Consider the following 27,228-nt stretch of genomic DNA (forward strand, 5'->3'; position numbering starts at 1 on the left):
GTGTGCACCCATTGTAGCCTTCCAGTGTCTAGTTCATGCAGTCAGTGGGGCTCACTTAAAGGGCTGTCCACCAGTTACAGATTCGTAGAATCATAGAATCACAGAATGGTTTGGGTTGGAAAGGACCTTCAGATCATCCAGTTCCAACCCCCCTGCCATGGCCAGGTTAACTGCTCAGTTTCTTTGCTAACTAAGGTGGTTCAAGCTCCCAACTTCATGCATCTCCCACTTACTGAGTCCTCCATGCCTGAAGGTCAAGAGATTCCCAACTCTGTGGCTTTGGTCAACCATTGGTTTTAGCCACCAGGAAGTGCCAGTGTCAGTCCTACAGTTGTACATGCAGCATGAGAATTGCATTCCCAGTGTAGAGAAGGAGACGACCTGGATGGAGACCAAGAGGACATCAACAAGGCAGTTAGCCTGATATCCTGTGTGTGTCTCCTGAGGCAGGAGATGGCCGTGCCTAACACAGATGATCTAACAGCTATTGCTGTTAGGTCATGTGTAATCCCTTAAACTTCCAAGTCTTGTCAGTAGGAGGGTGGGTGCTGTTTGTTTTCTTTCTAAATGGCATCCGGATGGACGGTAAAGTAGTGAGAATTGTATGAGTTCATATAGTATCACAAAGGCAGGATGCAGCTAGACCAGGGGAAGGTCCGGTATTCTATCATTGGGTCATACATTTTAATAAAAATAAAATTAAATTAAATTAAAATAAAATCTATAAGAAGGGTTTCCTTTTATAATGGGCAAATACTGACCTGAAATTCAAAGCTAGGTAGAATTATACCATAAAATGGAAAACTGAAAATTCCCTCAGGCCAGAAGGTCCCAGGTTATGGAGCTTGAGTAAGGTAGATCATGGCACAGCTGTTGGCTGTGATACCTGTAGTATCAAAGCATGTACCAACCAGGCTAGCATCCATCCTGAATTAATAGCAAAGTCAAAGGCAAACCTCTGAGTGAGCTGCAGTGCTAAATCCTCTGTTTATTTAATGTTTTGAGACCTTTCCCTGGAAATGGGCACTGTGGAAATGAGGGTTTATTTCCTTTCCCTTGCCATGCTACAAGTCTCAGTTGGGAGGACCACACTGAAATGCCTGCGTCATCCAAATTGTCTTAGAGTCACAGAATCAACCAGGTTGGAAAAGCCCTTTAAGCTCAACCAGTCCAACCGTTCCCAGCACTGCCAAGGCCACCCCTGCCCCATGGCACTGAGGCCTCATCTCCATGGGGTGTGAACCCTTGCAGGGCCGGTGCCTGCAGCCCTGCCCTGGGCAGCCTGTTCCAATGCCTGAGCACCCTCTGGGGCAGGAATTGTTCCTCAGCTCCATCTAAACCTGCTCTGGTGCAATCTTCTCACCTGAGCCTGTACCTTGTGGACAGTTTAAGGCAATATCCTTCATGGATGTTAAATTCCCTCAACATAATTGGGAATGCAGCAAACTTCTGTTTTTAGCCTGTTTTTAATCCCGGATGTCATTCCCTTATCGAGCTGAGCTGTTGGCAGTGCCAGGAGAGTTTTGTCTTAGCATCCTCTTGCTTTTGTGATATTTGAGGGAATGATTGTTCATGAACAGGGGTCTATAAGAAGCTGGTGCTTCCATGAATTGATGAGAGCATTTCCAAAGACATTCTGCAGTAATGATGAGCTGCTCACTCACTGTGTGCTGGCTCCAGGGAGCCTGGCATGTTCTAGAGGGTTTGCAGTGAAGAGGATTTGGATTTAGGTCTTTCTTTAACTTGAAAAACCTTCTTTGGCCAGGCCAAAATGAGATCTAGAAGGTTTGTGGCCACTCTGAGGGTCATACCTGTAACGCAGGGCTTTGGAAGGTAGCACAAGGAGTTACAAAGTGGAGATAGAGGGAACTTTTACAAGTACTTCCAGACCTTTTCACAGAAAATCTGAACGCCTTTTATAAAGCATTATGGCCACAACAGGAATGAGTTGTTATGTGCAGGTGAAGAACACTGAAGCAGAACATAATTACATGTCGAAATGGTGACCCTCACACCTTTTTCACCTTTATATCATTATTTGAGATACAGTTCAGTTTATTGAAACAATGAGATGAAGGGGGAATAATCATAGAATCGTAGAATGGTTTGGGTTGGAAAGGACCTTAAGATCATCCAGTTCCAACCTTCCTGACACAGGCTTTACATTAGACCATGTCACTCAAGGCTTTGTCCAACCTGGCCTTGAACACCGCCAGGGATGGAGCATTTACCATGTATTTGGGCACCCTGTGCCAGTGCCTCACCGCCCTCACAGTGAAGAACTTCTTCCTTTTATCTAACCTGAACTTCTGCTGTTTGAGTTTGAACCCATCACCCCTTGTCCTATCACTGCAGCCCCTGATGAAGAGTCCCTGACAAAATGTCTCTTCCATTAAAAAGAACTGAACATCAGAAAAAACGCAATAAGGGAAAAAAAAACTGAGCTTCTCATTAGATTCCCCACTTCACGATGCTCCCCTCCAAGATGTCCTGCTGGTCTCCAGCATGCTAATAATGCCTTTGGGTCATCATAATGCCTTTCTAACACATTTTTCCCTTCTTTCTCTCCCTGCTCAGTCAATTCTGGGTGTCCAGTGTGAAGTGCAGAAGCAGCTGAAGGCCTTTGTCACTCTGGAGCGCTTCGAGCAGATCTACAGCTCCAGCATCGCCGGGTGCCGGCAGGTCAAGAAGAACAAGAACTTTGCCTCTGGAGGCTCTATCTTCGGCAAAGGAGTCAAGTTCGCCATGAAGGACGGGCGCGTGGCCACCGACATCATCAGTGTGGCCAACGAGGATGGGAGGAGGATCGCGGCCATCCTAAACAATGCCCATTACCTGGAGAACTTGCACTTCACCATCGACGGGGTGGACACACACTATTTCATTAAGCAAGGGCCGTCGGAGGGTGACCTGTCCATCTTGGGCCTCAGCGGCGGGCGGAGGACCCTGGAGAACGGCGTGAACGTGACGGTGTCCCAGATCAACACAGTGCTGAATGGAAGGACTAGACGTTACACGGACATCCAGCTCCAGTACGGCGCGCTGTGTCTAAACACCCGCTACGGGACCACCTTGGACGAGGAGAAGACCCGCGTCCTGGAGCTGGCCCGACAGCGCGCTGTCGCCCAAGCTTGGTCCCGGGAACAGCAGAGATTGCGGGATGGGGAGGAGGGTGTTCGCTCGTGGACAGAAGGGGAGAAGCAACAAGTGCTAAACACGGGCCGGGTACAGGGCTACGACGGCTATTTCGTGATCTCAGTGGAGCAGTACCCCGAACTCTCAGACAGCGCCAACAACATCCACTTCATGAGACAGAGCGAGATGGGCAGAAGGTGACAGAGAGGGGCGATGAGGTGACTTCTTGCCAAAGACAGCTACTCTTTTGTGGCCACTTAACCTGACTGTGTTGTACTCAATCCTTTTTCTAAACTGAACAAGGTGGGGGGGGGGGGGGGGGGGAAGGAGGGGAAGGAGAATAGAAAGAGAAGGAATAACACGGTTGCACTGTAACTCATGCAACATCCCTTTTGGCTCCCCTCTCTTTAATTTGGCCTTCACACGTGTTTCTTTGCGAGGAACAGAAGGTATATTTTGCCGTAGTGTGATCACAGTGAAATTTACTGTCTCTTGTCCTTATTTTTGTTGGGTTTTTTATTTCCCCCCCACACACACACACCTCTATGTGAGGAATTTGAAGTGGGGAATCGTCAACGTCCATCCTTTAGGTGTGAAGTGCGAAAGGGGTGTCTGTGCTAACCTGTGTCATCCTAACCCTTTCTGAGATGGGGCAGGGACAGACAGCCTTCCACCCGAAACACAGGGAGCCCGCGGCGCGCTGGAGAGCTCTTCCTGGAAAGAAAGGTGATGGAAGACAACGCTGATTCCGATACTCCGAAAGTGACCGTCCGAATCATGTGCCTCAAAAGAGACCTTACAAGTAGTTTTCCCGTTTCACTTGGGACATAAAGTGGGGTTTTTTTGGGGGGGAGCTCCAGCTGAGCAGAAGTAGATTCTAGAGGCAAAGGAGCTGATGATACTGACTTGCAAGATGATTCTCTTCCTTCCTGAACTGGAATAAAGAAAGGAAAAAAAATCAGTCTTTTTTTCATTATGAGAGTAGATACTTTTGGGTTGGGTTTTTTGTTTTTTTGTGCAAATCCTGGTTTTAGTTAAAAAAACCTAGTAAAAGCCAAGAAAGGGACTCCTGCTCTATTGAGAAAAGCTAAAATCAATCCTCTCTCTCATACATAGAGCTGTTCTATAGGTGGATTTAATGCACCCATGTTGTACATTTGCTAATGGCATAACTTCATTAAATGTATAGTGTTTCAGTACATGAGGCTACGTGTTTAACAGTCCACTGTGCTGTATCCGATAAAAGCAGTTAATTTGTAGGAAGCTGATTTGAATTTAAAAGTAGTTAGAGTATCCCAGTGACATACCACTGAACATGAGAGCGAGCCAAACCCTGCTTTTCCTCATTCTGGAGCTCGTATTTATTGGCTGGGAAACGCAGTTTTGAGTAGCATGCTGGCAAAGTCCTTTATGACTATGGCAGCGAAACGTCTCCTGGGGACTTTGGCAGCAGGGATTTTAAAACGTTTAATAAGTAGCAACAGCTTGTGCGTGGTGGGACAAGAAGGAGAATGTTGGAATCAATCCTCTCCCTGGTTCTTACCCGAGCTCAAGTTAAACGGAGAGCCCAGTTGGCTGTGAGCAGAGAAGAGAGGGGGAGGTTGAATGGAAATGCCCACTGCGGAGGGGACCCAGTGCTTTAACACGAAACTGCTGACAGAGTTACTCAGCTCTTGTAATTTGTATTCACAAAACCTCCATGCTCTGGTGTTTGCAAGAGTCCTTGAAATTCAAGGGAACAAGGAGATGAGTTTAGCATCCTCTTCCCCGCCTGAACCAGTCCTGTGGTAGCAAGGGCCATTCCTGCGGGCAGAGGTTGTCACCCCGCATCTCACTGGAGCTCCGGCTGGAGATGGCCAACCCTGGTCCCAAACTGACGTCTCTATCACACTGCCACCTGCACGTACCCCGGCTCCAGGAGCTCGCACCGTGTCTCTTCTGGGAACACCTCAGTCCTGATTTGTTGTTTTCTTTATTCCATCCACTTTGGTTTTGGCTTCCCAGTTCTGCAGAGAGATAACCGGACACGTGCAAATCCATGCCAAGGCTGTTTGCTTACTCGGAGCCCTTCAATGCACCCGTGTCCCCACCACTGGCATCCTCCAACACAGCTCTGCAGGCTCTAGCCTCCACAAGATAAGGCAGGGGTGCACATTGGACATGCAATCCTCGAGCAGCAAAACGTTGGCAGCCCCGTGCTATCACGGCTTCCCCGTAGATGCTGTCCGCCAGCTCCGTCTGCCTTGCCTGTCTGTTCCTGGGTGCTTGCCAGGAGGAAGGTGATGGGATGGAAATTCCCCCAACAGACTGTTCTTCCTCCAGTTCCCACTCCCCATACCCATCTGTATGGTCCTGGTTTTCTGGTGGTCCCTCCTGCTTGCAGCAAGGGTGACGATGCTGGTGCTCTGTGCTCATGCTCTGAACCACCCCTTGCAGCAGGAAATCTTTATTACTTTGGCAGGAGTGAATCGCAGGCAGCTGGAAAGGGTATCCAGCTCTGGTAGAGCCAGCTGGGAGGAGATGCATTGGCTGGGACAGCCCTAGACTTTGGAAAGGAAGCAGTTGCTTCGGGCCACTGCCTGCCAGGGATGGTTAAAAAGCCATGGCCTTACCTCCTGCCATGCTGGTATCAAACTCTTGGCAAGCCTTGGTTGCCCTGAGGATGCACCAGTGGGGATTAGGGGCAGTGTCAGCCAAACCAGCAGTTGCCACCTACTTGAAGGAGGCAGCACCCTCATCCCAAGGCTACCCAGCTCCCTGCTTCCCCCTTCCCGAGTCACACCGGGGACAAATCCCTCCCAGAACCTCAACCTTGTAATGGCTTTGGATGTCTGAAACAGCATCCGTGGAGCAGAAAACACCTGTGGGAAGCTGGTACCAACTCCTGGTGAAGGCCTGCAAAGCAGAAAGAGTTCGATGTGCATCCCATTTACACTCCGAGTGGCTCCGAAGAGAAGTGGTGCTTCTGTATCCCTCCCTGTCCATGTGTTACAATGCTAAGAGGAGTAGTGCGAGAGTAAATGGGCCACCTTTTCACGCAGCCAAGGAAAGGGATTCGAGTGTGAGCTATTCCTACTGGAGCCCTGCCAGCCTGAGATGGCACCTCTACAGCCTTACGCAGACTCTTCAGGTTATTACATGAGATAATGACTTTGGGGAGTTCACCCAGTTTTCAAGAGTCTTTTGGTCCCACTGCACACGTATGGCATTCCTAGACCTGGAAGCCATCCCGCTCTGCACCATGGTGCAGGCAGCTCGGGATGTGTTTGTCAGCATCCTCAAGCAGCAGTGGGATGTGACTGCGCCCTTCTGCCTGACAGGTCCATGGGGGTCTTCTCATGGATCTGCACCAGCACACGAATTATGGACATTATGTCAAAAAAGGGGGAAAAATATATATAGAAGTATATATATATGTATGTATGTGTTGCTCCTCTCTATCAAACCCCGGAAGTTGAACGGGACGACTGTCTAATGATGGGGACAAACCTGTCCAAAGACAGCTCCTACGTTCCTGAGTCCTCAGCCTCGGTGAAAGCTTTCCACTTGATGGCTAGAGAAGAAACAAGTATGTTCAGTCCTAAATTTACCCCTTTGTTAGTGAAAAATGATTTTAATACGGGATCTCAAGTGCATTCCTGTGGAAGCTGCAGGAATGGGCTGTGAACACAAAGATCCATGAGGGACTGCACTCTGCTGTCCGCAAGCCAGGCCTGACCGACCCTTCTTCCTTTGCCTGTGGGCAGGGGGGTAGCAGATCCTTGCTTCTGTAAGATTGGAAGGTCCTGGGTGGAAATCCCATGGCACTAACCCCATATCCCGTTGTTCTAGATGCTCTTTTAGAGGCCAGTTGCATGCCAGACCACTTCTAAGGGATAACGTCAATGCAGTCTCGTGTGCTTTTATGGCTTGACTTTGAGAAGTTAGCTATTTTTCTGCACTCCCAAGAAGAGGAATCACCCCTCCGCCAAAATGAGTTTCCCTTCAAGATGCAAAGGTGTAGCTTAAATTACTGTGAACTAATGGGCTTGTCTCCAGTCCAAAGGATGGAGGGAACATTGTGGCCAAGTCTTACAGCTTGGAGAAGAAAGCCCAACAGCCTGGAGCAGGGGCTGAAGCTCTCAATGTGAGCAATGGGCAAGGACCGACATCGCAAGTCCTCAATAGCTGGTGCTGGTACCAACACATCCTCTATTTGAAGGAACAACAGTGATGGGACCAACTTGCTGTGGCATCCAAACAGGAACCAGTGCCATGAGGCCTCTGCAGCTAAAATATGTCCTGTGTAGACAGCCTGTGAGGAGAGGATGAAGACTGACTTGGCACAAGAAATGCCTCAATGTTTGTTTCCTCCGAGCTCTTGATTTGATTTCAGGGTTTTTTTCCCCCTTTCAGCTGAAGATTGGAGCTTGGAAAAATCATTAAGCAGCAGTAACCGGAGGGAATCACGCGGCTCATCATATCTTTGTCATCACAGCTATTGATGAGAGCCACGCTGAAAATGGGCCAACAACTCTAAGCAGCACCAGGCGAGAGCCGATGAGACCAAGGTCGTTCTAAGCCCCCGATGCTTGATGCGAGTTTAAAAGACACAGATGATTGGGAGCAGTCCCTGAGACACCATTTGGCCATAACTTAGGAACAGTGAGGGATTTCTGTAATCTATCTGTAGTTGCTTTATTGAGCGTAGGGGATCGGTGTGAGATTCCGCTCGGTCTATTACACAGGCAGCGTGACCAGAATCAATCAAAATTGTTAAAGGAAAAATATATAAAACCCCCTTAATAAAGTACTTTTTCAGCTGTGACTTGTAAGTGTCACGGTGATCGATGGCAGCCCGATCCATTATGCAAAGACAAGGCTCTTTACATGAGATTTTGGAATCCAATTTTATGATATAGAGGGAGGGCCCCCGCTGTATTAACGGCACAGCAGCCTCGTCTGGTTCCATCTCGGTGTAATTGAAACCAGGGCCAGGGACCTCGCTTACTCCTATGGCCACTTTTTAAACAGGGAGGAGGCATACCATGCTAATAATGGAGCTAGAAAGATTGCTTTGCTTGTTACTTCTTATTGGCTTTATCTTCTTGCCCTGGTGGCACTGCCGAGCCTGGATGCTGTGCCTCAGTGCTGGGGTTTGGTGGGATAAAATCTGGCTCCCATTTGGCCAGCAGCATCCTCCATCGTCATGGCTTGGGGCACTTTTGCTCCCTTTTTCTACAGTAGGAGAGCAAGGTTTTCAGCATCTCTTGTTATTGTAATCACTTTTTATCACGATCAATAAATAGATACCTGAATTCCCCCCGTACGCTGAAGGATTTTCATGAGTTTTGTAGAAAACCCAAGCAAACCAGCTTTTTGTGGGGTTTATTTCCATCTGTTGGGTGCATTCAGATAGAATTACTGAAGGCTGTCGAGCAGATTTCAAACAGACACCACGGGGACGCGCAGCATCCCTGTTTCTCTCCTGTATAAAGGGCCATGGGGTGGCCCTGGGGCTCTTCCATCCTTGGTTCATAGAATCAGAGAATGGTTTGGGTTGGAAGGGGCCTTAAAGCTCACACAGTTCCAGCCCCCTGCCATGGGCAGGGACGCCCCATACTAGAACCCGGCCCACCTGAGGGAAACCTTTTGTGTCTCTTGCCTGCTTTCCTTTAATGGCCATAAAACTTTGTGTTCCTGACAAAGTCTTACATGGCTCAACTGTTAATTCCCATCCCAGAGGGTGATGCTTTCTGGGCAATGGAGCATAGAAAACCACAAGTAAAAATTAACTCAGAATATATACATATATATATATATCTATATATAATTCTTTCTTCCCTCAGAAACTGTTCAATAGACCTTTCCAATAGAACTTTTGGGCAGTTCGTGGATGTTGTTTCAATAATCAATCAAAGAACCACACTTTTTCTATTAAAAGAATAAAAGGTTTATTATGTGTGAGGACTTCCAATGCAGCTCCGGCCCGGAAAAGGACTTTGTACCCCAGCTGCATCTGTAAGGCCGGCACTGAAGACTCCTGTCATTACCCTGTGTAATTCCTGAAGTCTGGAACTAATTTCTTGAGGAAATTTTTTTTCTCGACACTTTGTGTTTCTAAGACTGTCTTCTTGACTTGTGTAAATACAACGGGGCTGTAAATAAGTGCAGATGTAGATACCTTCTAGAAAACAACGGAAGCAAACAGACAGAAGTGACCGTGTGTAGCCTTCGGTGACAAATAAAAGAATATTTTGTGTTTAAATTGTGCTTTTTTCCTCTTTTTCTTGTGAAAATGTTGAATTTCGTCACCCGTTTGGTCCATACATGGGAGATGGACCTGGAACAGCCCTGCGGAGAAGGACCTGGGGGTGCTGGTCGATGACAAAATGAACATGAGCCGGCTGCAGTGTGCGCTCGCAGCCCAGAAACCAACCGTATCCTGGGCTGCATCCAAAGGAGCGTGACCAGCAGGGCGAAGGAGGTGATCCTGCCCCTCTGCTCTGCTCCTGTGAGACCTCACCTGGAGCATTGTGTGCAGTTCTGGTGTCCTCAACATAAAAAGGACATGGAACTGCTGGAACAAGTCCAGAGGAGGCCACGAGGATGATCAGGGGCTGGAGCACCTCCCGTATGAAGACAGGCTGAGGAAGTTGGGGCTGTTCAGCCTGGAGAAGAGAAGCTGCATGGAGACCTCAGAGCAGCTTCCAGTGTCTGAAGGGGGCCTATAAGGATGCTGGGGAGGGACTCTTCATCAGGGACTGTAGTGACAGGACAAGGGGTAACGGGTTAAACAGGGGAAGTTTAAATTGGATCTAAGGAGGAAATTCTTTCCTGTTAGGGTGGTGAGGCACTGGAATGGGTTGCCCAGGGAGGCTGTGAGTGCTCCATCCCTGGCGGTGTTCAAGGCCAGGTTGGATGAAGCCTTGGGTGGGATGGTTTAGTGTGAGGTGTCCCTGCCCATGGCAGGGGGGTTGGAACTGGATGATCTTAAGGTCCTGACACTATTCTATGATTCTGTGACTTGACCAAAATGTCCCCCTTGCTACTCGAAATTACACCTGCAGGAACATCCCCTGCCTATGTATGGGGTGCAGGATCACAGATGACCCCAGGGCTTTGCTGACCCCAGGAGGCAGTGCCAGGGATTCAGAGCATCCTTGAGGCACTGGCGAAGTCCCCATAACATGCAACTACATCATATGAACTACATTGTCCACAAAAATCAAGTCATCCCCCTAGAAACGCAAAACTATCAATATACCATTGGCTTTAGTGATGTATCCAGCAGAGATGTGTGCATCTGAGCCTTGTTCATCAGAGGGAGAATTAAAACTGCTGTGGCACTTGCCATAGTGATCTAGGGAAACCCTCCTGTGATCCTTGATGCTGCTCCTCTGATGGCTTGTTCTGATGCTTCAGGAAAAGACTGAGAATAACTTCAGGAGCGCGGTTAGAGGCACATGGAGGACAATATCCTTGCATGGTCCTTGGGGACAACCTAAGGGGAAGATCATAGAATCATGGAATGGTTTGGGTTGGAAGGGACCTTTGAAGCTCATCCAGTTCCAACCCCTTGTAATGAGCAGGGACATCTTCATCTATACCTTGCCCAGAACCACATCCAGCCTGGCCTGGGATGTCTCCAGGGATGAGGCATCCACCACCTCTCTGTGTCAGGGTCTTACCACCCTCATCGCAAAGAATTCCTTCCTCACATCCAGCCTGAATCTCCCCTTCTTTTAGTATAAAACGAAGCATAGGACTGGGTGATGGAGCAGGGAGGCCCTCTGTGGTCAGCCAGATTTAGTGCCAGGACACAGCTCTGCTCTCTGAAACCCCATGAAATCGGGTCTTTCAGGGCGAAAAGTAGAGGCAAGCACTGCTGGGTGTAATTCCTCTCCTCTGAAGGTGGGTCTCTGTGATAGGGCAACCAAATGACACCTCTTCTCCTTCGGCACTAAACAGAGGGAGCAGTTCTCATTGCATCCGTGCTAAGTTAGGTGAGAGGAGTTCAACTGCTGGTGGGTATTATCCCGTATGAGGTTTCCCCAAGGTTTCTGCCCCATTTTGGCCATTCCGGGTGGGGTATTAGCCTCTCCACCAGCAATGCTTTGCTTCAGAGCCAAGCTTAGCCTTCAACTTCCAACCACCAGACCTGGAGCAGCTTCTCCAGCCATCCCACAACACAAATGTCCCCTTGACACCGACCAGGTTCCCTCTTTGCTGTCCCTTTGCTACCCCAAGCAAGATAAGCTCCATCAGCCTCATGGCACAAAGTCTGCTCTCCATCTGCTGGCCGGTTTTAATCGGTGTGTTTGCTCACCCCTTCTTCAGCACAAGAGTTGTGCATAAAGACAGGGTCTCTCTCCCATGCTCATGGGAGATCTTTGTCTCCAAGAAAGACAAAGTTGGCCCCTTTCTTGCCTTAGAAAATGCCTGTTGGGATGACTACAGGGCAGCCTTGATGTCTTCCCTTGAGCCTCCGGTTTCCTGTGGGTCTGATTTGCAGCCTTTGCTCCGAGGCAGACGCATTGGCTTGCATCATGCTGCTCTTCACACGCGGTATCTCAGGCAGTGCTTAGCCAGAGGACTCAGACCACCCTGTGGCAGTGACCTGCCCTCACCGGTACCCACCGCCCATCACTCGTCATCGTTTATCATCGGCAAAGACCCTGCTTTAAATCATTGATAACTGCATTGAAATGCGTTGGACCAAGGACTAACCCCTGAGGGCAGCCAAGGAAACAGCAACATTGGAAGCTGCTGGAGAAGCAGGTTTGGCTCTGCCTCATGTGGTCCTGCCAGATAAGAGCAATGTTTTAATCACAACGTTATGGGTAGTAAATCAAGTGCTTTCGGGAGAGCCACCCTGCCATGCCAGTTCAGGAGGCCAGAGGAGACTTATCACATCATGGTTTTAATAGGAGCCATAGCCAGAGGCTTATCTTTTAGGAGGCTGCAAGGAGACTCTCCTTGCTTATAAGATGGGAGCACAGAAGAATTTGCCCTCTTCTGCATTCCTCCTCGAAAGCAACCGGTGCTTCAACCACAGGCCACATCTCATATATAGTTGGGAAGTGCTAGCAATAAGGAATAGTGATTCTATTCCGATGGGAGGAATGGATGCATACAGAACAGCAGCGATGCGCCTTCAGGCCAGTCATCCCCACAGGTCCAAGTGTAGCCCGATGGTCCTTCCTAGAGGCAAAACCAGGACTTAGAACGTCACACAGCCCGCCTGAAATACTGGTCCCTCCAGGACTTTTTAGCTTGGTTGGTGTGTGTGGTCATCCTGCCATCCCTGCACCACACTGTGTGGATGGGATAATGCTGCACCTGCAGGCTGGAGAAAGTCCAGGGTTCCAATCGGAATGCCTTCAGCTCTCCTCCAGACAGATGTAGGCTCAAGATGCAGAAAGGTTGAGTCACTGTCGAGAGCGGGGATGGAGTCTTTCGCAGAGTGACCTGCTCTGCAGAGTTACCTGGGTTTTAGTGTGTCCCTCTGGAACAACGGAGCTGGGTCCTTGCCAAAACACAGCAGTTCCGGGTTGGGCAGGTTGCTTTCACATGGTGAGCGCTTGTAGGGAAATTTCCAGGGCGAGAGGAGCTCCCCTAGAACCATGGAATCAATTGGGTTGGAAAAGCCCTTTAAGCTCACCCAGTCCAACCGTTCCCAGCACTGCCAAGGCCACCCCTGCCCCATGGCACTGAGGCCTCGTCTCCACGGGGTGTGAACCCTTGCAGGGCCGGTGCCTGCAGCCCTGCCCTGGGCAGCCTGTTCCAATGCCTGAGCACCCTCTGGGGCAGGAATTGTTCCTCAGCTCCATCTAAACCTGCCCTGGTGCAGCTTGAGGCCGCTTCCTCTTGTCCCATCCCTTGTTCCTTGGGAGCAGAGTCCAGCCCCTCCTGGCTCCATCCTCCTGGTAGGCACTTGTAGGGAGCCATCAGGTCCCCCCTGAGCCTTCTCTTCTCCATCTGAACCCCCCAGGTCCCTCAGTCTGTTGAAGCAGCCCAGGCAAGGGAATCACACGAATGATTGTGATTTTGGTTGCTGTAAAAGCATTCCTTGGGTTCTGCTCCAACACCAGCCCACAATACAAACCACAAGCCCTAGCACCTCCTTCTCCTCCAGCATACTGTCTGTAAAACACAAGCCTGCCCAAGCCCTGCCAGCACATCCTTGTCAGGATTTACTTGGTGAAGGATGGGGACGAATGCAGGAACAGGGCAAGCACTGCATCCGTGTGGTTCACGACCCAGCGTGCTTGGGCTTAATGCCAGTTTATCTCCCACTCTCTGAATGAAATAAAACAACCACAGCCAAAACACAGCTCTGAGTCTGGACCTGGGCCTGCCACGTTGCTCAGGCTGCTCGAGCGTAGAACCATAGAACAGTTTGGGTTGGAAAGGACCTCAAGATCATCCAGTTCCAACCCCCTGCCATGGGCAGGGACACCTCACACTAAACCATCCCACCCAAGGCTTCATCCAACCTGGCCTTGAACACTGCCACGGATGGAGCACTCACAACCTCCCTGGGCAACCCATTCCAGTGCCTCAGCACCCTCACAGGAAAGAATTTCCTCCTTATCTCCAATCTAAACTTCCCCTGTTTCAGTTTGAACCCGTTACCCCTTGTGCTGTCACTACAGTCCCTGATGAAGAGTCCCTCCCCAGCATCCCTATAGGCCCCCTTCAGACACTGGAAGCTGCTCTGAGGTCTCCACGCAGCTTCTCTTCTCCAGGCTGAACAGCCCCAACTTCCTCAGCCTGTCTTCATACGGGAGCTGCTCCAGCCCCTGATCATCCTCGTGGCCTCCTCTGGACTTGTTCCAGCAGTTCCATGTCCTTTTTATGTTGAGGACACCAGAACTGCACACAATGCTCCAGGTGAGGTCTCCCAAGAGCAGAGCAGAGGGGCAGGATCACCTCCTTCGCCCTGCTGGTCACGCTCCTTTTGATGCAGCCCAGGATACGGTTGCTTTCTGGGCTGCGAGCGCACACTGCAGCCGGCTCATGTTCATTTTCTCATCGACCAGCACCCCCAAGTCCTTCTCCTGAGACACAAAGTGGAGATTTTTAACCCCAAGCTTTTCTTACCCCACAGTTTCTCGGGCAGGGGAAGTCGTTCAGATCACCCGAGTGAGCTCGTTCAGCAAAGGCGGTCCCACAAGTGAGATGCTGCAAACCAGCAGGACCGTGCAATGGCTTTGATTTCTGCCTTCAAGAGCAGCACATGAGAGGGCTCCATTAGCTCATCGTTATGCTGCTGTTTTCTGTCTGCAAGATACTCGTGTCCTCCAGTTTTACATAACCAAACCTCGTCATAGAATAGATCAGCTTGAAAAAGACCTTTAAGATCATCAAGTCCAACAGTTAACCAAGCACTGCCAAGTCCACCACTAAACCATGCCCCTAAGCACCACATCTGCACATCTTTTCAACACTTGCAGGGATGGTGACTCCAGCACTGCCCTGGGCACCCTGTTCCAATGCCCGAGCAGCTTTTTGGGGAAGAAAGTTTTCCTAATACCCAATAAAACTTTCCCCTGGTGCAATATGAGGCCATGATCCACCATCCATCATCCACCACCCATCATCCACCACCTGTCATCCACCACCCGTCATCCACCATCCATCATCCACCATCCATCATCCACCATCCACCCACCATCAATCTGAGCACCAAAACCCTCAAGGTCTAAATCTGAAGCCGGAGCATGACAAGCCTGGTAGGAAAGCATCCTTAGCAAGCAGGACTGCTCATCAGCAATACAGACGTAATCAAGGCAGAGGGTTAATAAGCCATGGCAGGTCACGGGCTGGCGTAAGATTGTGTGAATACACCCCACAATGCAGCCAGAAAGGAGCTGATGAAATCGCTTCTACAAATCTTCTTCCAGGTAATCTGTGGTCCTGGATTTTAATGGAAAAAGTAGAGGAAAGGTGATTTTCAAATGAAGCTTATAAAGAAATAAGGACTTTGTGGTCATTTACAATCGCTGTGCTCCGTACCTGTGCTGTGGTTTCCCCCTAGAAATCTCTTTAAAGCTATAGGAAATACTACCTGCATTTCACAAGCAGGACTAGTGGGGCTCTGAGGTTAAACGCTTGGCCTGAGATCACACAGCTGGGGGACAAATAACGAAATAGCTGCAACTCAAAGGCCCTTGTGCCACCCTCTCGCTGGTGTGACCTCTTCTGGGCTGTTTTCCCCTCATTGCCTTACTTTGCTGTCTCAGTCATGGCAGTTTTAGCTAGAGCTGGTCCCACATTCCCATAATAAAGTAGTATTTCAAAGGGGGGGTGATACCAGCCTGCAGGGATCAAAGAGCATCTGGGACCAGCGCTGCTGCCCATTGGTGGTCTCTCATCACTGGAGGTGAGGAGGCTCTTCTTCACAGCAGGATGGGGCTGAAAACCAGGGCTTGCTGCACTTCAGAACTGCCCTTAGTCTTTGGGTAAGAAGTGGCTGGAAGATGGAGCTGGTTGATAAACAGGAGCAAAAGGCTCCTCAGCAGCAATAATGAGGAGTTTCTGACTTTCAGACAGCTGCAGAAGATGCTCAAATAGCACGTTGTATTAAATGTCCAAACCCAGCACATGGTACCTCATAGTAAATGTCCAAATCCATCACATGGCAGTCCCCATCAGCATGTGGCCATGAACCAGCCACAGACAAGCTCATGGCAGGAGATAGTGGAGCAAAGAGATCACTAAGGATCACTCAGGAGTTAGCCATTTCTATGCCTAAAAGGCTTCTGTATTCATACTGCCCAGGATAAGCATTCCTGGGGCAGGTACAAAGTGCATCAAGCCTTGAACAAACAGTCAAGGAGCAGGTCCTAAGGGTGGCCCAAGGGTGCAACTACCCTGAGGATCTCACCAGCTTGCTACTGAGGCCTTCAGGGCCCAACAGGGAGGTGGCACCAAGATACAGAAGGGTTTTTTCACCCTGAAAATACAGCTCCTAGAGTTGGATGTTACCGATGGATCTTGGTATGCCCAGGCTTTGGTCCAGGACTCTAAAAGAGCAGCTATAAGAGGTTAGATCTTGGTCATTGTCTGTGCTAGACCTAACATCCTCTTCTGTTCATGGTGGATGCTCATGCTTTGGGGCAAGAAGTTGGGTCAAGAGGATACTGCACAAGGCATTGCTCGGCATCTCCTCCAAACCCTCGGGCTCCCTTCCCAGTGGCTGCCTGCCTCTGGATGTCACACCAGAAAGAGCCACCCCTAGCATTTGGTGAGACAGCACCAAGGCAGGTCTCCTGTATGCCCATGGCTTTGGGCAGCTTCACACCTACACAGCATCCAGGCACACCAAGCTACATGAGCTCGGTGGGTTGCTCACAGCCCACAACTCAAAAGAGGCTGTATATTCATACAGAAATAGATGTATGTGCATGTGTATATATATGTGCATATGTATATGTATATGTACATGTACATGTGTGTATGTATATGCGTACGTATCTGTATATGCGCAAGTATATGTATACATACCTGTATATGCGTACGTATATGCATATGTATATATCTGTATCTATATCTCTAGCTATATATCAATATCTATATCTCTATATCTCTTTATCTCTATATATCTATATCTATATGAGTGTATATAATGTGTATATATATATAGAACGTGTGTATAGATATATATGTGTGTGTACATATATATATAATAAGTGTGTGTATATATATATATATACCTATAATGTGTGTATGTTTAAGAGGAGGAACCACAGGAAGGATTTTCCGGTCTTTACAAGCATTTAGGAGACTTCTCCACCCCTTCCTGCTCTCCCCCCTACTCCCACAAAGACACACACACACAGCCCCATCCCACTCTCCTCCCTGCAGGTACCCTTTGAGCAAGCAAAGCAGTGTGTGATTGCTCAGTGCCCTACATCCCCAGGTCTTGTCATCGGGCAGCTTTTCTAAGCACGGCTTTCTTCCTCTCAGCAATTCTACGGGGACCTTGAGGAACGACTGCAGCAAACATGCCCTGGCACTTCAAAGCTGGAGGGCTGACACTCCTGAAGCGCACTTATCTCCTTGTCTTTTATCTTTGTGCTCCTCTCGCTTGTCTAACAATACCATCTGTGCTGACACAAGCTCCGGCTCTGGCCATGAACCCGTGTGAGTGATCCAGGCTCAAGGATGCTTTTAAATCTTTCCATGATCAAGCAGGGCAAAGCAGACTTAACTACGAAAACCCTTGGGAAGGCATTAAAAAAAGTCCTGGGTTTACATCTTGCAACATTAAACTACTTCGAGACAGCCAAATTCTTCCTCCTAAATCTAAATTTCTAGCTGAAACACATAAAGAAAACACTGGTGCACGCTCCTAACCCTAACCCTAATCCTAACCCTAACCCTAACCCTAATCCTAACCCTATCCCTAACCCTAATCCTAACCCTAACCTTAACCCTAACCCTCATCCACCAGTGTCTGTGATCTTCCAGCGCCCCACTGACACTTTGCCAAAGACAGGAGCCCATGAAATACCCCCTTATTTACATATATTTGTTTATATTTTTCCTTACAAAACTTTCTTCCTTGTGCTTTAAGACCTCATTCCTGGTCTGTTTTCCTTCTTTCCACAGCCTCTGTTGGATTTACATCTTCCTAGGCACACGGTGGACTAGAATCCCCATCAGTGACTACATGACCTTACAGTCATAACCAACACTTGAATGAACCACAGCAGCAGCACCCAAAATACCCTGGGAAGGGCTGACTTGCAGCACAGCCAATACTGCTTTTAGGCAGCTACTGTGCGAGCTGCCATCCAAATCCCTCAACTGATGAAATGTTAATGTTGGGTAATTTCTAAGGCTTAGAATAGAGGAAAGAGGCTGGAGAAGGTGACCTCCCACATCCACAGTGATGAGCTGAATTTTAGCCTCCTGATAGCAGCCCTTTCCTGGTGCTCTGGCTGCTCTGATGAATAGAGTGGAGGACAAAGGAGGTCAAGTAGAACTGGAAGGGAGAATCTGAACTGCTTTTTGGCTGCACAATGACAAAGAGCTCGTTCCACACCTTTCGTTTCATACCAAATGACTCGGGCATGTTTCAAATAGTTTTCTTCTTTTACCTAGGTCCATTTTTGCAACCAAAAGACTGCTACGGAATGAGATTTTCTTTAAATAACACTTAAAAATGTGAAACACGCACTTTCAGCAATCCATAAAGGGGAAAAAAGGCATGTTTTGACATTTCCACAGTTTTTCCTGGCATCTTTTACTGAATCTGTTCAAAAGTAACTTGTATCTACAAATCATTTCAGCTGCCATGCATGTCACTTTGACAAGGGTATTCTTGGGTTAAACACTGGTTGCTATCTGGCTGCTTCAGCCTCTTACCTGCAAAAGGAGGCTGGTAGAGCACACTGGCTTTTGGTGGTCTACCTTGGGACCAGCTCTGTTCCTGGCCTTGGTTCACCATCACATGCACTGAAGCTGGGAGACTTGCTGGGGTATCTCCGATTGCCAAGCCTGGCGCAGTGTCTGCACTCTCTATACGCAATGACGCATGCTCTGAGAGCACAGAACAAGCCATAGAACCACAGGATCATGGAATTCCAGGTTGGAAGGACCTTAAGGATCATCTGATCCAATCTTTCTTGGCAAAGCATGACCTAAACGAGGTGGCCCAGTACCCTGTTCAGATGAACCTTAACAGTGTCCAATGCTGGGGAGTCACCACTTCCCTGGGGAGATTATTCCAATGGATTGTTGTTCTCATTGGGAAAAACTTTCCTCTTGTGCTCAACTGGGATCTCCCCAGGAGGAACTTGTGCCCATCACCCCTCATCTGTCCTGTGTGAGTCCTTGTAAAAAGGGAGTCTCCATCTTCTTTGTGGGACCCTTTAAACATGGAAGGATGGAAAATGTTGAACGCCTGTGAGCTCCACTTCAGTCCAAACCTAAGGGGCTTACTTGATGTTTCCTTCTAAATCATTTCCTTGGCACTCCATGGATGCTCCACACCATGCCCAGCAGTGGATGTCGGTGCTAAGAGATGGACAGCCACCAACACCAGCACAACCAGGTTGTGCTCTACAGCAAGATCCACTGAAAGACCCTGCAACCATGGTCCTCAGGCCCTGATGCAAGACCAAAGACAATGGGAATCACTCCACCTTAGCTGGGAATCTCTTCCCAGCAGCAAACTCTATACAAAACGCTTGTTGGGGAATGAAAACATTTATTCCCAATATTAGGAAGGGGCATAAATCAGCAGCTCTTGAGGAATGATTGCCCCTTTCATTAAAAAGGGGCAATCATTGGTCTTTCTCTTAACTCCTTCTCTTAAAAGAGACCTTCAAGCGTTTGCCATTCAAACTTTCGGTATTTGTTATGCCAATGGACCAAAATGCCCTGATGATAAAAAAGAAATAAAATCAAAATACATGAAAGCTCTGGAAAAATCTCCTTTTTGGAATATTTGTTTTTAATGCAAAAAATAGCATAGTTGAAGCCTACAGAAAGTGTCCAGAACTCCAATTATTGGAGATAGATTCTGCATAGCCTGTCTTGACATCATCTCTTCATTTTCGGCTGTCAGGAAGGAGAAAAAAACATCCCTCCCACGGCCATTCAAGATAAGCCATGGTTTCCTATCTCTTTTGATTGCAAACACCAGTGAAACTTCTTCCAGTTGTTCCCCATCTTCTTTTGGTCTCTTCTTATCAGTCTTATCATTTTAGTGCCTCATTTGGTATAGGATCCCTTTATGTTGTGCAATGATAAATCAACATAAAGGGCACCACTGAGTGATTTTACTGTTACTAAAAGGTCAGTTGTAAGAGGGTCTCATCCTGTCACGTATCCCAGAGAATTCATGGGAGGTGCATTAAGGAAAGGCTGCACCACATCCCTTCAGCTGAGCTCCATGATGGGTCTTACAACAACACAGCCTGGTCCAGGCAGGGCTACAAAGGCTGTCGGAAACACATCCTGTCCTCTGGATGGGGCTGCAAACACCGTTCCCTGCTAATGGGAATGTTGAACAAGGTAACAAGGTCTGCTCATCAGGAAAGGGTTATCTCTCCAAGTCATTCAAAGTGATCAGGGTCCATTATGCAGAACAAGAGTGTCCACTTTACCTGCCACAGCTCCCTGTGGTAGGTAACACAGGTAGCACAGGTCCTGCAGAGGGATGCTGGGGATTGCTCCAGGAGGGCTGGTTTAGGGACAATGAAACCTTCTGCAGAAGCTTTTGCATCTTCTCTCATACATGGTACCTGTTTCTTAGGGACCAGTCAATAAGCTGGTTATTAACCTGTTTTTAAGGTACATCACCATGCTTTTTCCCGTCACTTCCATGAGTGTGTAACACAGAAGCTCTTCCCTGTGAGGGTGCTGAGGCGCTGGCACAGGGTGCCCAGAGAAGCTGTGGCTGCCCCATCCCTGGCAGTGCTCAAGGCCAGGTTGGACACAGGGGCTTGGAGCAAGCTGCTCCAGTGGAAGGGGTCCCTGCCTGTGGCAGGGGTTGGAGCTGGATGAGCTTTAAGGTCCCTTCCAACCCAAACCACTCTGGGATTCTATGATTTTATGTAGTTTCTTGTTCTTTCTTCACCCTTTTGCTCCTTTTCAGCCAACCTGGCTGAACTGCAGACTGCAACATGGAAAGGAATGTGGAAAATTGATGTTTCCTGACTACTAGGTGAAAACACCTTGGATTTCTCCCGCTGCATCTGGAACTTGCTCATTTTAGGAGGGGGGAAATACATATATAATATATATATAGTATTATGCATATGTACAGTAGATATAATATATATACACACATATATGTATGATGTACATATATACACCCATATATACACACAGAGATATATATAATTAGCAAAGAATAAAGTTGCCCATAAATTCAAATCTTTCTTTTTACCCAGCCCAATCCATCCCCGATGGTCATTTAAAAGAGAAAATAAAAAGAAAGAAGAAAAAGTGCTCTTGGCCTGGGCTGAAGCTCACACCAGAGATCAATAACCAGGAGCAAACACGCTGATAACTGACTGCTAAAGGACAGGCAGCGACAGGCAAGTCAAAAATCCCCACATCCCTGAGCACACCGAAGAGCATGGCACAGATTCAGACCTTCAGCCCCAGCAAATTGGGCAGCAGGAGGTCACCCACCACCCTTGCTCCTGCAGGCAATGCTCTACCTGATACCTGGACACCCAGCAAGCCAGATGCCAGATGTGTGCGGATGTAGCACATCTGCCTTGGACCAGCCTCCAGAAATTGCCCCCTCCTCAATGACTCTGTCTCATTCTCCTCCCCTTTAACACCAGACATGGCACATAGACCTTCAAGGAGTTCAGTTTGCTGCAGAGCTCCACATTGGCCTCCAAAGGGCTTGGGGCGTTTTATGCAAGCAAAGCATATGGAAGTAGAAATTAGCAGTAAGGTGGCATACGCCTTGTCCCCACCAGTCATATATTAGCAGAGCACAAGGGCTGTTTGCACAGAACACACACATCATGCGGTATTTGCTCAAAAATGGCTTGGGTGAGCTATTAACACCTCATTAATACGTGATGAAAGGCAAATTTAGAGAGCTCCCCAAAGTGATGGAGAGCTCCGAGGGGCCCATAAATGAAATGATAATGTAATGTAAATAAGGCTGCGCAACACAAAGATTAGGAATTAGCCTATGATCTAACGAGAGCAGCTAGGCATTGCAAGCAATGCATTCCCCACCTTCTTCCCTCCACCTTCCCCTGCTTTGTGCAGAGGGAAGATTGGAAGATTAGAAATTGCAAGAACATTTTCCATCTCCAGACAAGAAAGGGGATGAAATCGAACCAATGTGGGATTTATAAAGATGCTCCAAATCCTCCTGCTTCTGACTTTCATGGTTTTTCTCTCTTTTTCCCCTCCTAAAGCTATTTCTGTAACAAAAAAACAGGGAAGTGTGTGCAGAAAATACACCAGTAATGAGAGGGCATAGTTCTGGCATTTCAAACATTGGTTTTGATCTGTTTCCTTGGACCATTCTGAAACAGAATCAGGCCTTATCTCACTCAATATTTCACAGCTCTGCCACCTGAAATCCCTAGAGGAGTACCTGTGGTGCCTATTAGCTCAGACAGAAGCAGCCTGGACAACATTGTCTGACTTTGGCCAATGACACCAAAGGTATTTTAGGCAGAGGTTGGTCAGCGAGGATAGAAGTCCATTAAGGATAATATCTTTCTAAGCACTGAAGAGGCCGTTAGCGTTTGCGTGTATTTTTAGTATATTCAAAAGGACTGAAAGAATCCACCGTCAGCCCCATAATTAAAGTCTTTGTCCATTTTCAGGTATTTATTTGGCATCGGGGTTTTGTTCCAGCCTTGAGGTCACCGCGCCACCAGCCACCCAGGAGCACAGGTGAAGTTTCATGTACACTTCAACCCAAAGCTCTCACTGATCCTTTTCTTTGTCTGATGTATAATAGACATAGCTCCACCTCCAGCAGAAGTGATCGAAGGAGGTGCCCATCCTGTCCGCCACCAGGGGCTATCATAGAATCATAGGATGGTTAGGGCTGGGTTAGGGTTAGGACCTTAAGATCATCCAGTTCCAGCCCCCCTGCCATGGGCAGGGACGCCTCACACTATCCATTCAACTAATTGTGCTACTCTCCCATTATAGCCTATCAAGAGCATTGGGCCACGATCCATCTCATCCTAAGACAGATGGTGCATTAGGACAGATGCCACACACTGTAGAAGTGACTATTTCTCTTCAGTGACTATGAAGGGAGGTGAAGCTGATGGTGGTTGCTGTTAACTGCCACGGGTCTCACCCTCCCCAGCTGCTGGAGGTGAACTTTGGCCTTGTGCACTTATTCCACCCAAGTGAAGAGACTGGTGCTGAGCCCTCATGGGAGGTGTCTGCAGGGAAGGAAAAGCTTGAATTATGCCTCAGCAGCAAATCTATTCCCTAAAAATAGTTTTCAGCAAGTAGCTGGGAGAGATTTTCTTGGAGGCTTTGTGCAGAGTCAAGGAAGAATGGAAACTTATGTGCCTTTGGGGGGAAAAGAAATTCCTGGCTTTCCAAAGGGATATTAATGGCCAGCAGATGGGGAAGAGACAGAAAAATGGATAGTTCAAGGATGACATAAAATAGAATGACTTTTTACATGAGGCTGCCCACTGAATTAAGATATTAGGCATTCCTTTGCTTGTGAATGAGATTCACCAGCACTGATTCGTTCAGGCCAAGACAAGCAGGCTCATATCCCTTCCCCTTGTCAAGCCGCTGCCTGCTACCCATGTGAGTCTTTTCTGGTGAGGTCTGTGGGCCCATTTCTCCCACCACCACACTCGCATAGGTGATTCTTCACAGAAATGCAATGTGAACCATGGTTTTCCTTGCTTCTGGCCCTTTACACTCTCATTCCACATCCCTCTGTGTGTTGGCTAATGTGAGAACAATAGATATCGCCTGTTTCCAAAGCCAGGGTAAAAGTCATGGAATCATAGAACGGTTTGGGTTGGAAAGGACTTTAAGATCTAGTTCCAAGCCTGGGAATATTTTCCATCTTTCCATGAGCCAGTTCAGTCATCCTTATTATTGCTATTGGCACATAGATCAACAGTTATCAATAGCCAAATGCACAGCATTTGCCATGGCTTCTCTAGGTGGCAAGTCCTAGCAACAGCAGCCTGCTGCTTATGAAGTCAAACACACTCAGTTTTATTTCGGCTGACAGATGCCTGGTTATTTAGCACAAGAAATGCGAATTGCATTCCCATGGTTGCACAATTGTGTTGAAATAGATGCTCGTCAAAAATCGAGTTACCTTCCCGTACAAGCAAACATCCACTTTAGTGATGAGCAGCAGCAGCTCTTCCCATCCTCATCTGAATTAAATCCATTTATTTCCTAGTATCTGGGGAGAAAAAGGAAAAGCAAAGCACAAAGGTGCATAATCCTGTCCAAAGCCTCTCAAGGCCAATTGCTGACTAACAGACATCTGTCCCCATGCAAACCCCACCAGGGAAGTGCAGTCTTCCAAAGTATTGGAAAGGAGGAAGGCAGCGCTGCTGGATCCCCGGCTGGAAGCGGTCCATGCTGCGCACATGGCTTGGATGCAGAGAGCTGCAGGAATGCCACTGCAGTTTAACACCAACCAGCAGCTCATGTTTTCATCCATTTTCTGTGCACAGGCTGCAGGGTTTGTAAATCTCCACTTTACATCTGGAATATTCCCAGAAAACAGATTGCTTCTGACAAGGGATTCTTTTTTATTATTTAACTTTTTTTAATATAGATTTATATATATATATATATATATATATACACACAACACGCTTCCATTGTGTTATATATTACAGATGACAAACTTCCCAGATGGTAATTTCCAATCATTTATAACACCGTCGCGAGAGTCCATATTTTTATATCATCCCATATATCTGAAAAACGTTGGAAAACATAAAATGACATGGAACTGATAATAAATACATCCCAACAGACAGACACCCGCATGAGAAAACTTTCAGGTTCTCTTCTCTGCCGTGTTATGTCTTTATCTATTCTCCACATATCACTCTTTGAGGCTTTCACTGAGAGTTTGCCACTAAGAAGCCAGCAGAAGTGAACAGCCTGCTCCGAGCAGCCTCTGTTAGCTTACAGGAGCTATTTTGTCTTCAGCTCAGAAAATCCCAGCCTTTTACGAAGCAAGTCATAAAACGCCCTCTGATCTTCGGTTGACATTGTCCAGGAATGAGGAATACACCCAACACACCCTGGTCAGAGGGGCAGCAAGTGAAAGGATTGGAGCACGAGATGATATTGGAGCATCTCTAATAGCCGGGGTAAATTAACTGTGCCCCCATGGTCAAGATCTGTGACCCACTGATGAGTCTGCGGTTGGGTTGTGCAGCTTCTGTTCTGTATAAGTGACATCATTATATGGCCATATTTACCAGCTCTTCAGAAAATACCACAAGCAGGACTGGCTAACAGCAAGCTTCACAAGTGAGGTATGTGCTTGCAAAAAGGAAAGGGAGAAGCATCTTGCTTAGAGCTGTTTATAGCACACATAGGTGCCAATAGGCAGCATCTATTTCTGCCACCATCCCTCACAGACAATAAGAAGCACATCCTCAAAGTAAGGGAAACCTTAAGATTCCCATAGGAATCTGAAAGGCAAGAGATCAAGGAGCTGGACCAGTGTCATACAGAAGAGCTCTGTCAGAGCACGGCAACTGAACACCAAGTTCTTGCAGCTTCACACACCGACTACAGATCCTTCCACCTCTCAAAGTAAAAGAGGTCAGGGGAGAGATAGAGCCCTTCCTAAACTCCCTGTTTAGGAATGCACGCTTCCAGGCTCGCACTGCATCTCCAGTTCTAAGGGGCCCATGGCAGAGGTGGGTTGGATGTGGAATCTATCAGACACACCAAAGTGATCTTCACCATCGTTTCAGAGGGTGTTGTCCGCTTTGTGAATTGGCCACAGTCTGGTATTACCAATAAAGGAGCATCACAGAAATGGCAACCCAGCCAACGGTGACTAAAAGCCAGGGTGATCCCCTCTGCCCCCAGCCAGTATACCTGGTAACCGGTGGGAATCATCCCCATTGCAAGGGGTTCCACAGACCAAGCTTTGCTCTTACCTAGGTAGTTCCTATTTTGAGAACCACCAGGACAGCTGGGAACAAATCACAGAGGCTCAGTGCCATTCCATGCACAGCGCAATACACTAGTATTCATATGGGGCACCCACTGCTCCCCAACACCCAGCCCTTGTTCCCTCCACCTGCCATGAAACTGTCCTATTTGAGTTTCTTCTCCCCTACGTTTTCTCTCTCTGTTTTCGGATGCTGCAAAGCATTCGCAGCAGGAGCCACAGCCTCTGCTTGGAGTGGGAAATATTTCCAGATGCTTTTGGAAGCACCTTTTATTCACAGCATGCTCCTTGTTACGGTCAAACAGGGAGGAAAGCACCTCCCTTCCATGAATGCTTTCTGCGGGATGGAAAAACTATTCAGACTCCGGGGAGGGGAGAAAATCCACCCGAGTTCGCTGTTTTCTTGGATTTCATCCTCTTCCAGCTGCTCCGATTCCTCTGCCATCAGTTGTTGCTGCCTCTTCCTCTCCTGCTGCCGTAGGGGAAAATAATAAGGTTTAAGTATGAAGTCCCAGAGAGATGCTGTTGTGTGTGGCTTGGTTTAATTCCACACTGAGGGACCCAAAACAGAAGATAGGGGGGTTATAATCATGTATTATGCATTTATTGACAAACTCCTTTTGAGAAGCAGGCAGCAAAATCTTCCATTCCATGTTAGGGGTCTTTGTGTGAGCAACCTGGCACATGCCAATAGCTTTTGGTCCATGCAGAGATTGCACATCAGGTACCCACAACTAGAAATACCTGAAACATGTTTGGAAAATCCTGGCTCTAGGTTAGCCGTGGTGCTTTATTTGCACTCAAAAGATGCCTTCAAACTATGGAAGTAACCATTCTATACTGAGAAGGATGCAGAAGGCATTTTGGGTGGCTTTCCTAAAGCAGCCAAATTTGGCTCCCAGTTTATGGAGCTGGCTCAAGGTTCAGAAAGGGTTTTCCAGCAGCCACTGATACTGGGAAGCTGCAGGAGCAGGAGGTGCCATCAAGTACTGCAGCACTTACAGAGCACAACTCCCCATTAGCAGTACGTGGCCACATTAAGGAACAAGAGGCCCAGGTTTTCTCCAAATCACTGCTGAATTTACAGGTCACACAGCACAGATATCTGTGTTCGTTTGGGAAAGGAATGGGTTTCTCAGGTTTTTCCCCCTGTTTTGTTTTGGTATAGAATCATAGAATCATAGAATCATAGAATAAACTAGTTATGAAGGGGGGAGGGGATTTAACTGGGCCTGTTGGGGACAAGCCCAAGAGGAACATGCTAGGGATTGAAGGATGGCGGGCTAAGGAGGACTATCAATCTCTTGTTTCACTTGTGGGAAAGGATAGCTCTTTAGACCCTGTCCCGCAGGGGAAAAAGGGTACTAGGACTGGCTCCCTGAAATGCCTGTACACCAATGCACGCAGCATGGGGAATAAACAGGAGGAGTTAGAAGTCTGTGTGCGGGCTAAAGGTTATGATCTAG

At 47.9% G+C, this 27,228-nt stretch overlaps 1 protein-coding gene across 5 annotated transcripts in view; it reads left to right on the top strand.

Annotated features, from left to right (window-relative positions):
• TENM4 (teneurin transmembrane protein 4) overlaps positions 1-3,464 on the top strand; it is a 772,055-nt gene extending 768,591 nt beyond the window's left edge. For all 5 annotated transcript variants that reach the window (XM_065678851.1, XM_065678850.1, XM_065678853.1 and 2 more), the window contains one exon: positions 2,578-3,464. In XM_065678851.1, the coding sequence (XP_065534923.1) occupies positions 2,578-3,336 (759 nt within the window). In that variant the 3' untranslated portion in view covers positions 3,337-3,464. The remainder of the gene's footprint in view (positions 1-2,577) is intronic.
• The last annotated feature ends 23,764 nt before the right edge of the window (positions 3,465-27,228 follow it).

Source organism: Lathamus discolor, chromosome 4 (genome assembly GCF_037157495.1).
Source record: "Lathamus discolor isolate bLatDis1 chromosome 4, bLatDis1.hap1, whole genome shotgun sequence".
In the NCBI taxonomy this organism is placed as follows: domain Eukaryota; kingdom Metazoa; phylum Chordata; class Aves; order Psittaciformes; family Psittacidae; genus Lathamus; species Lathamus discolor.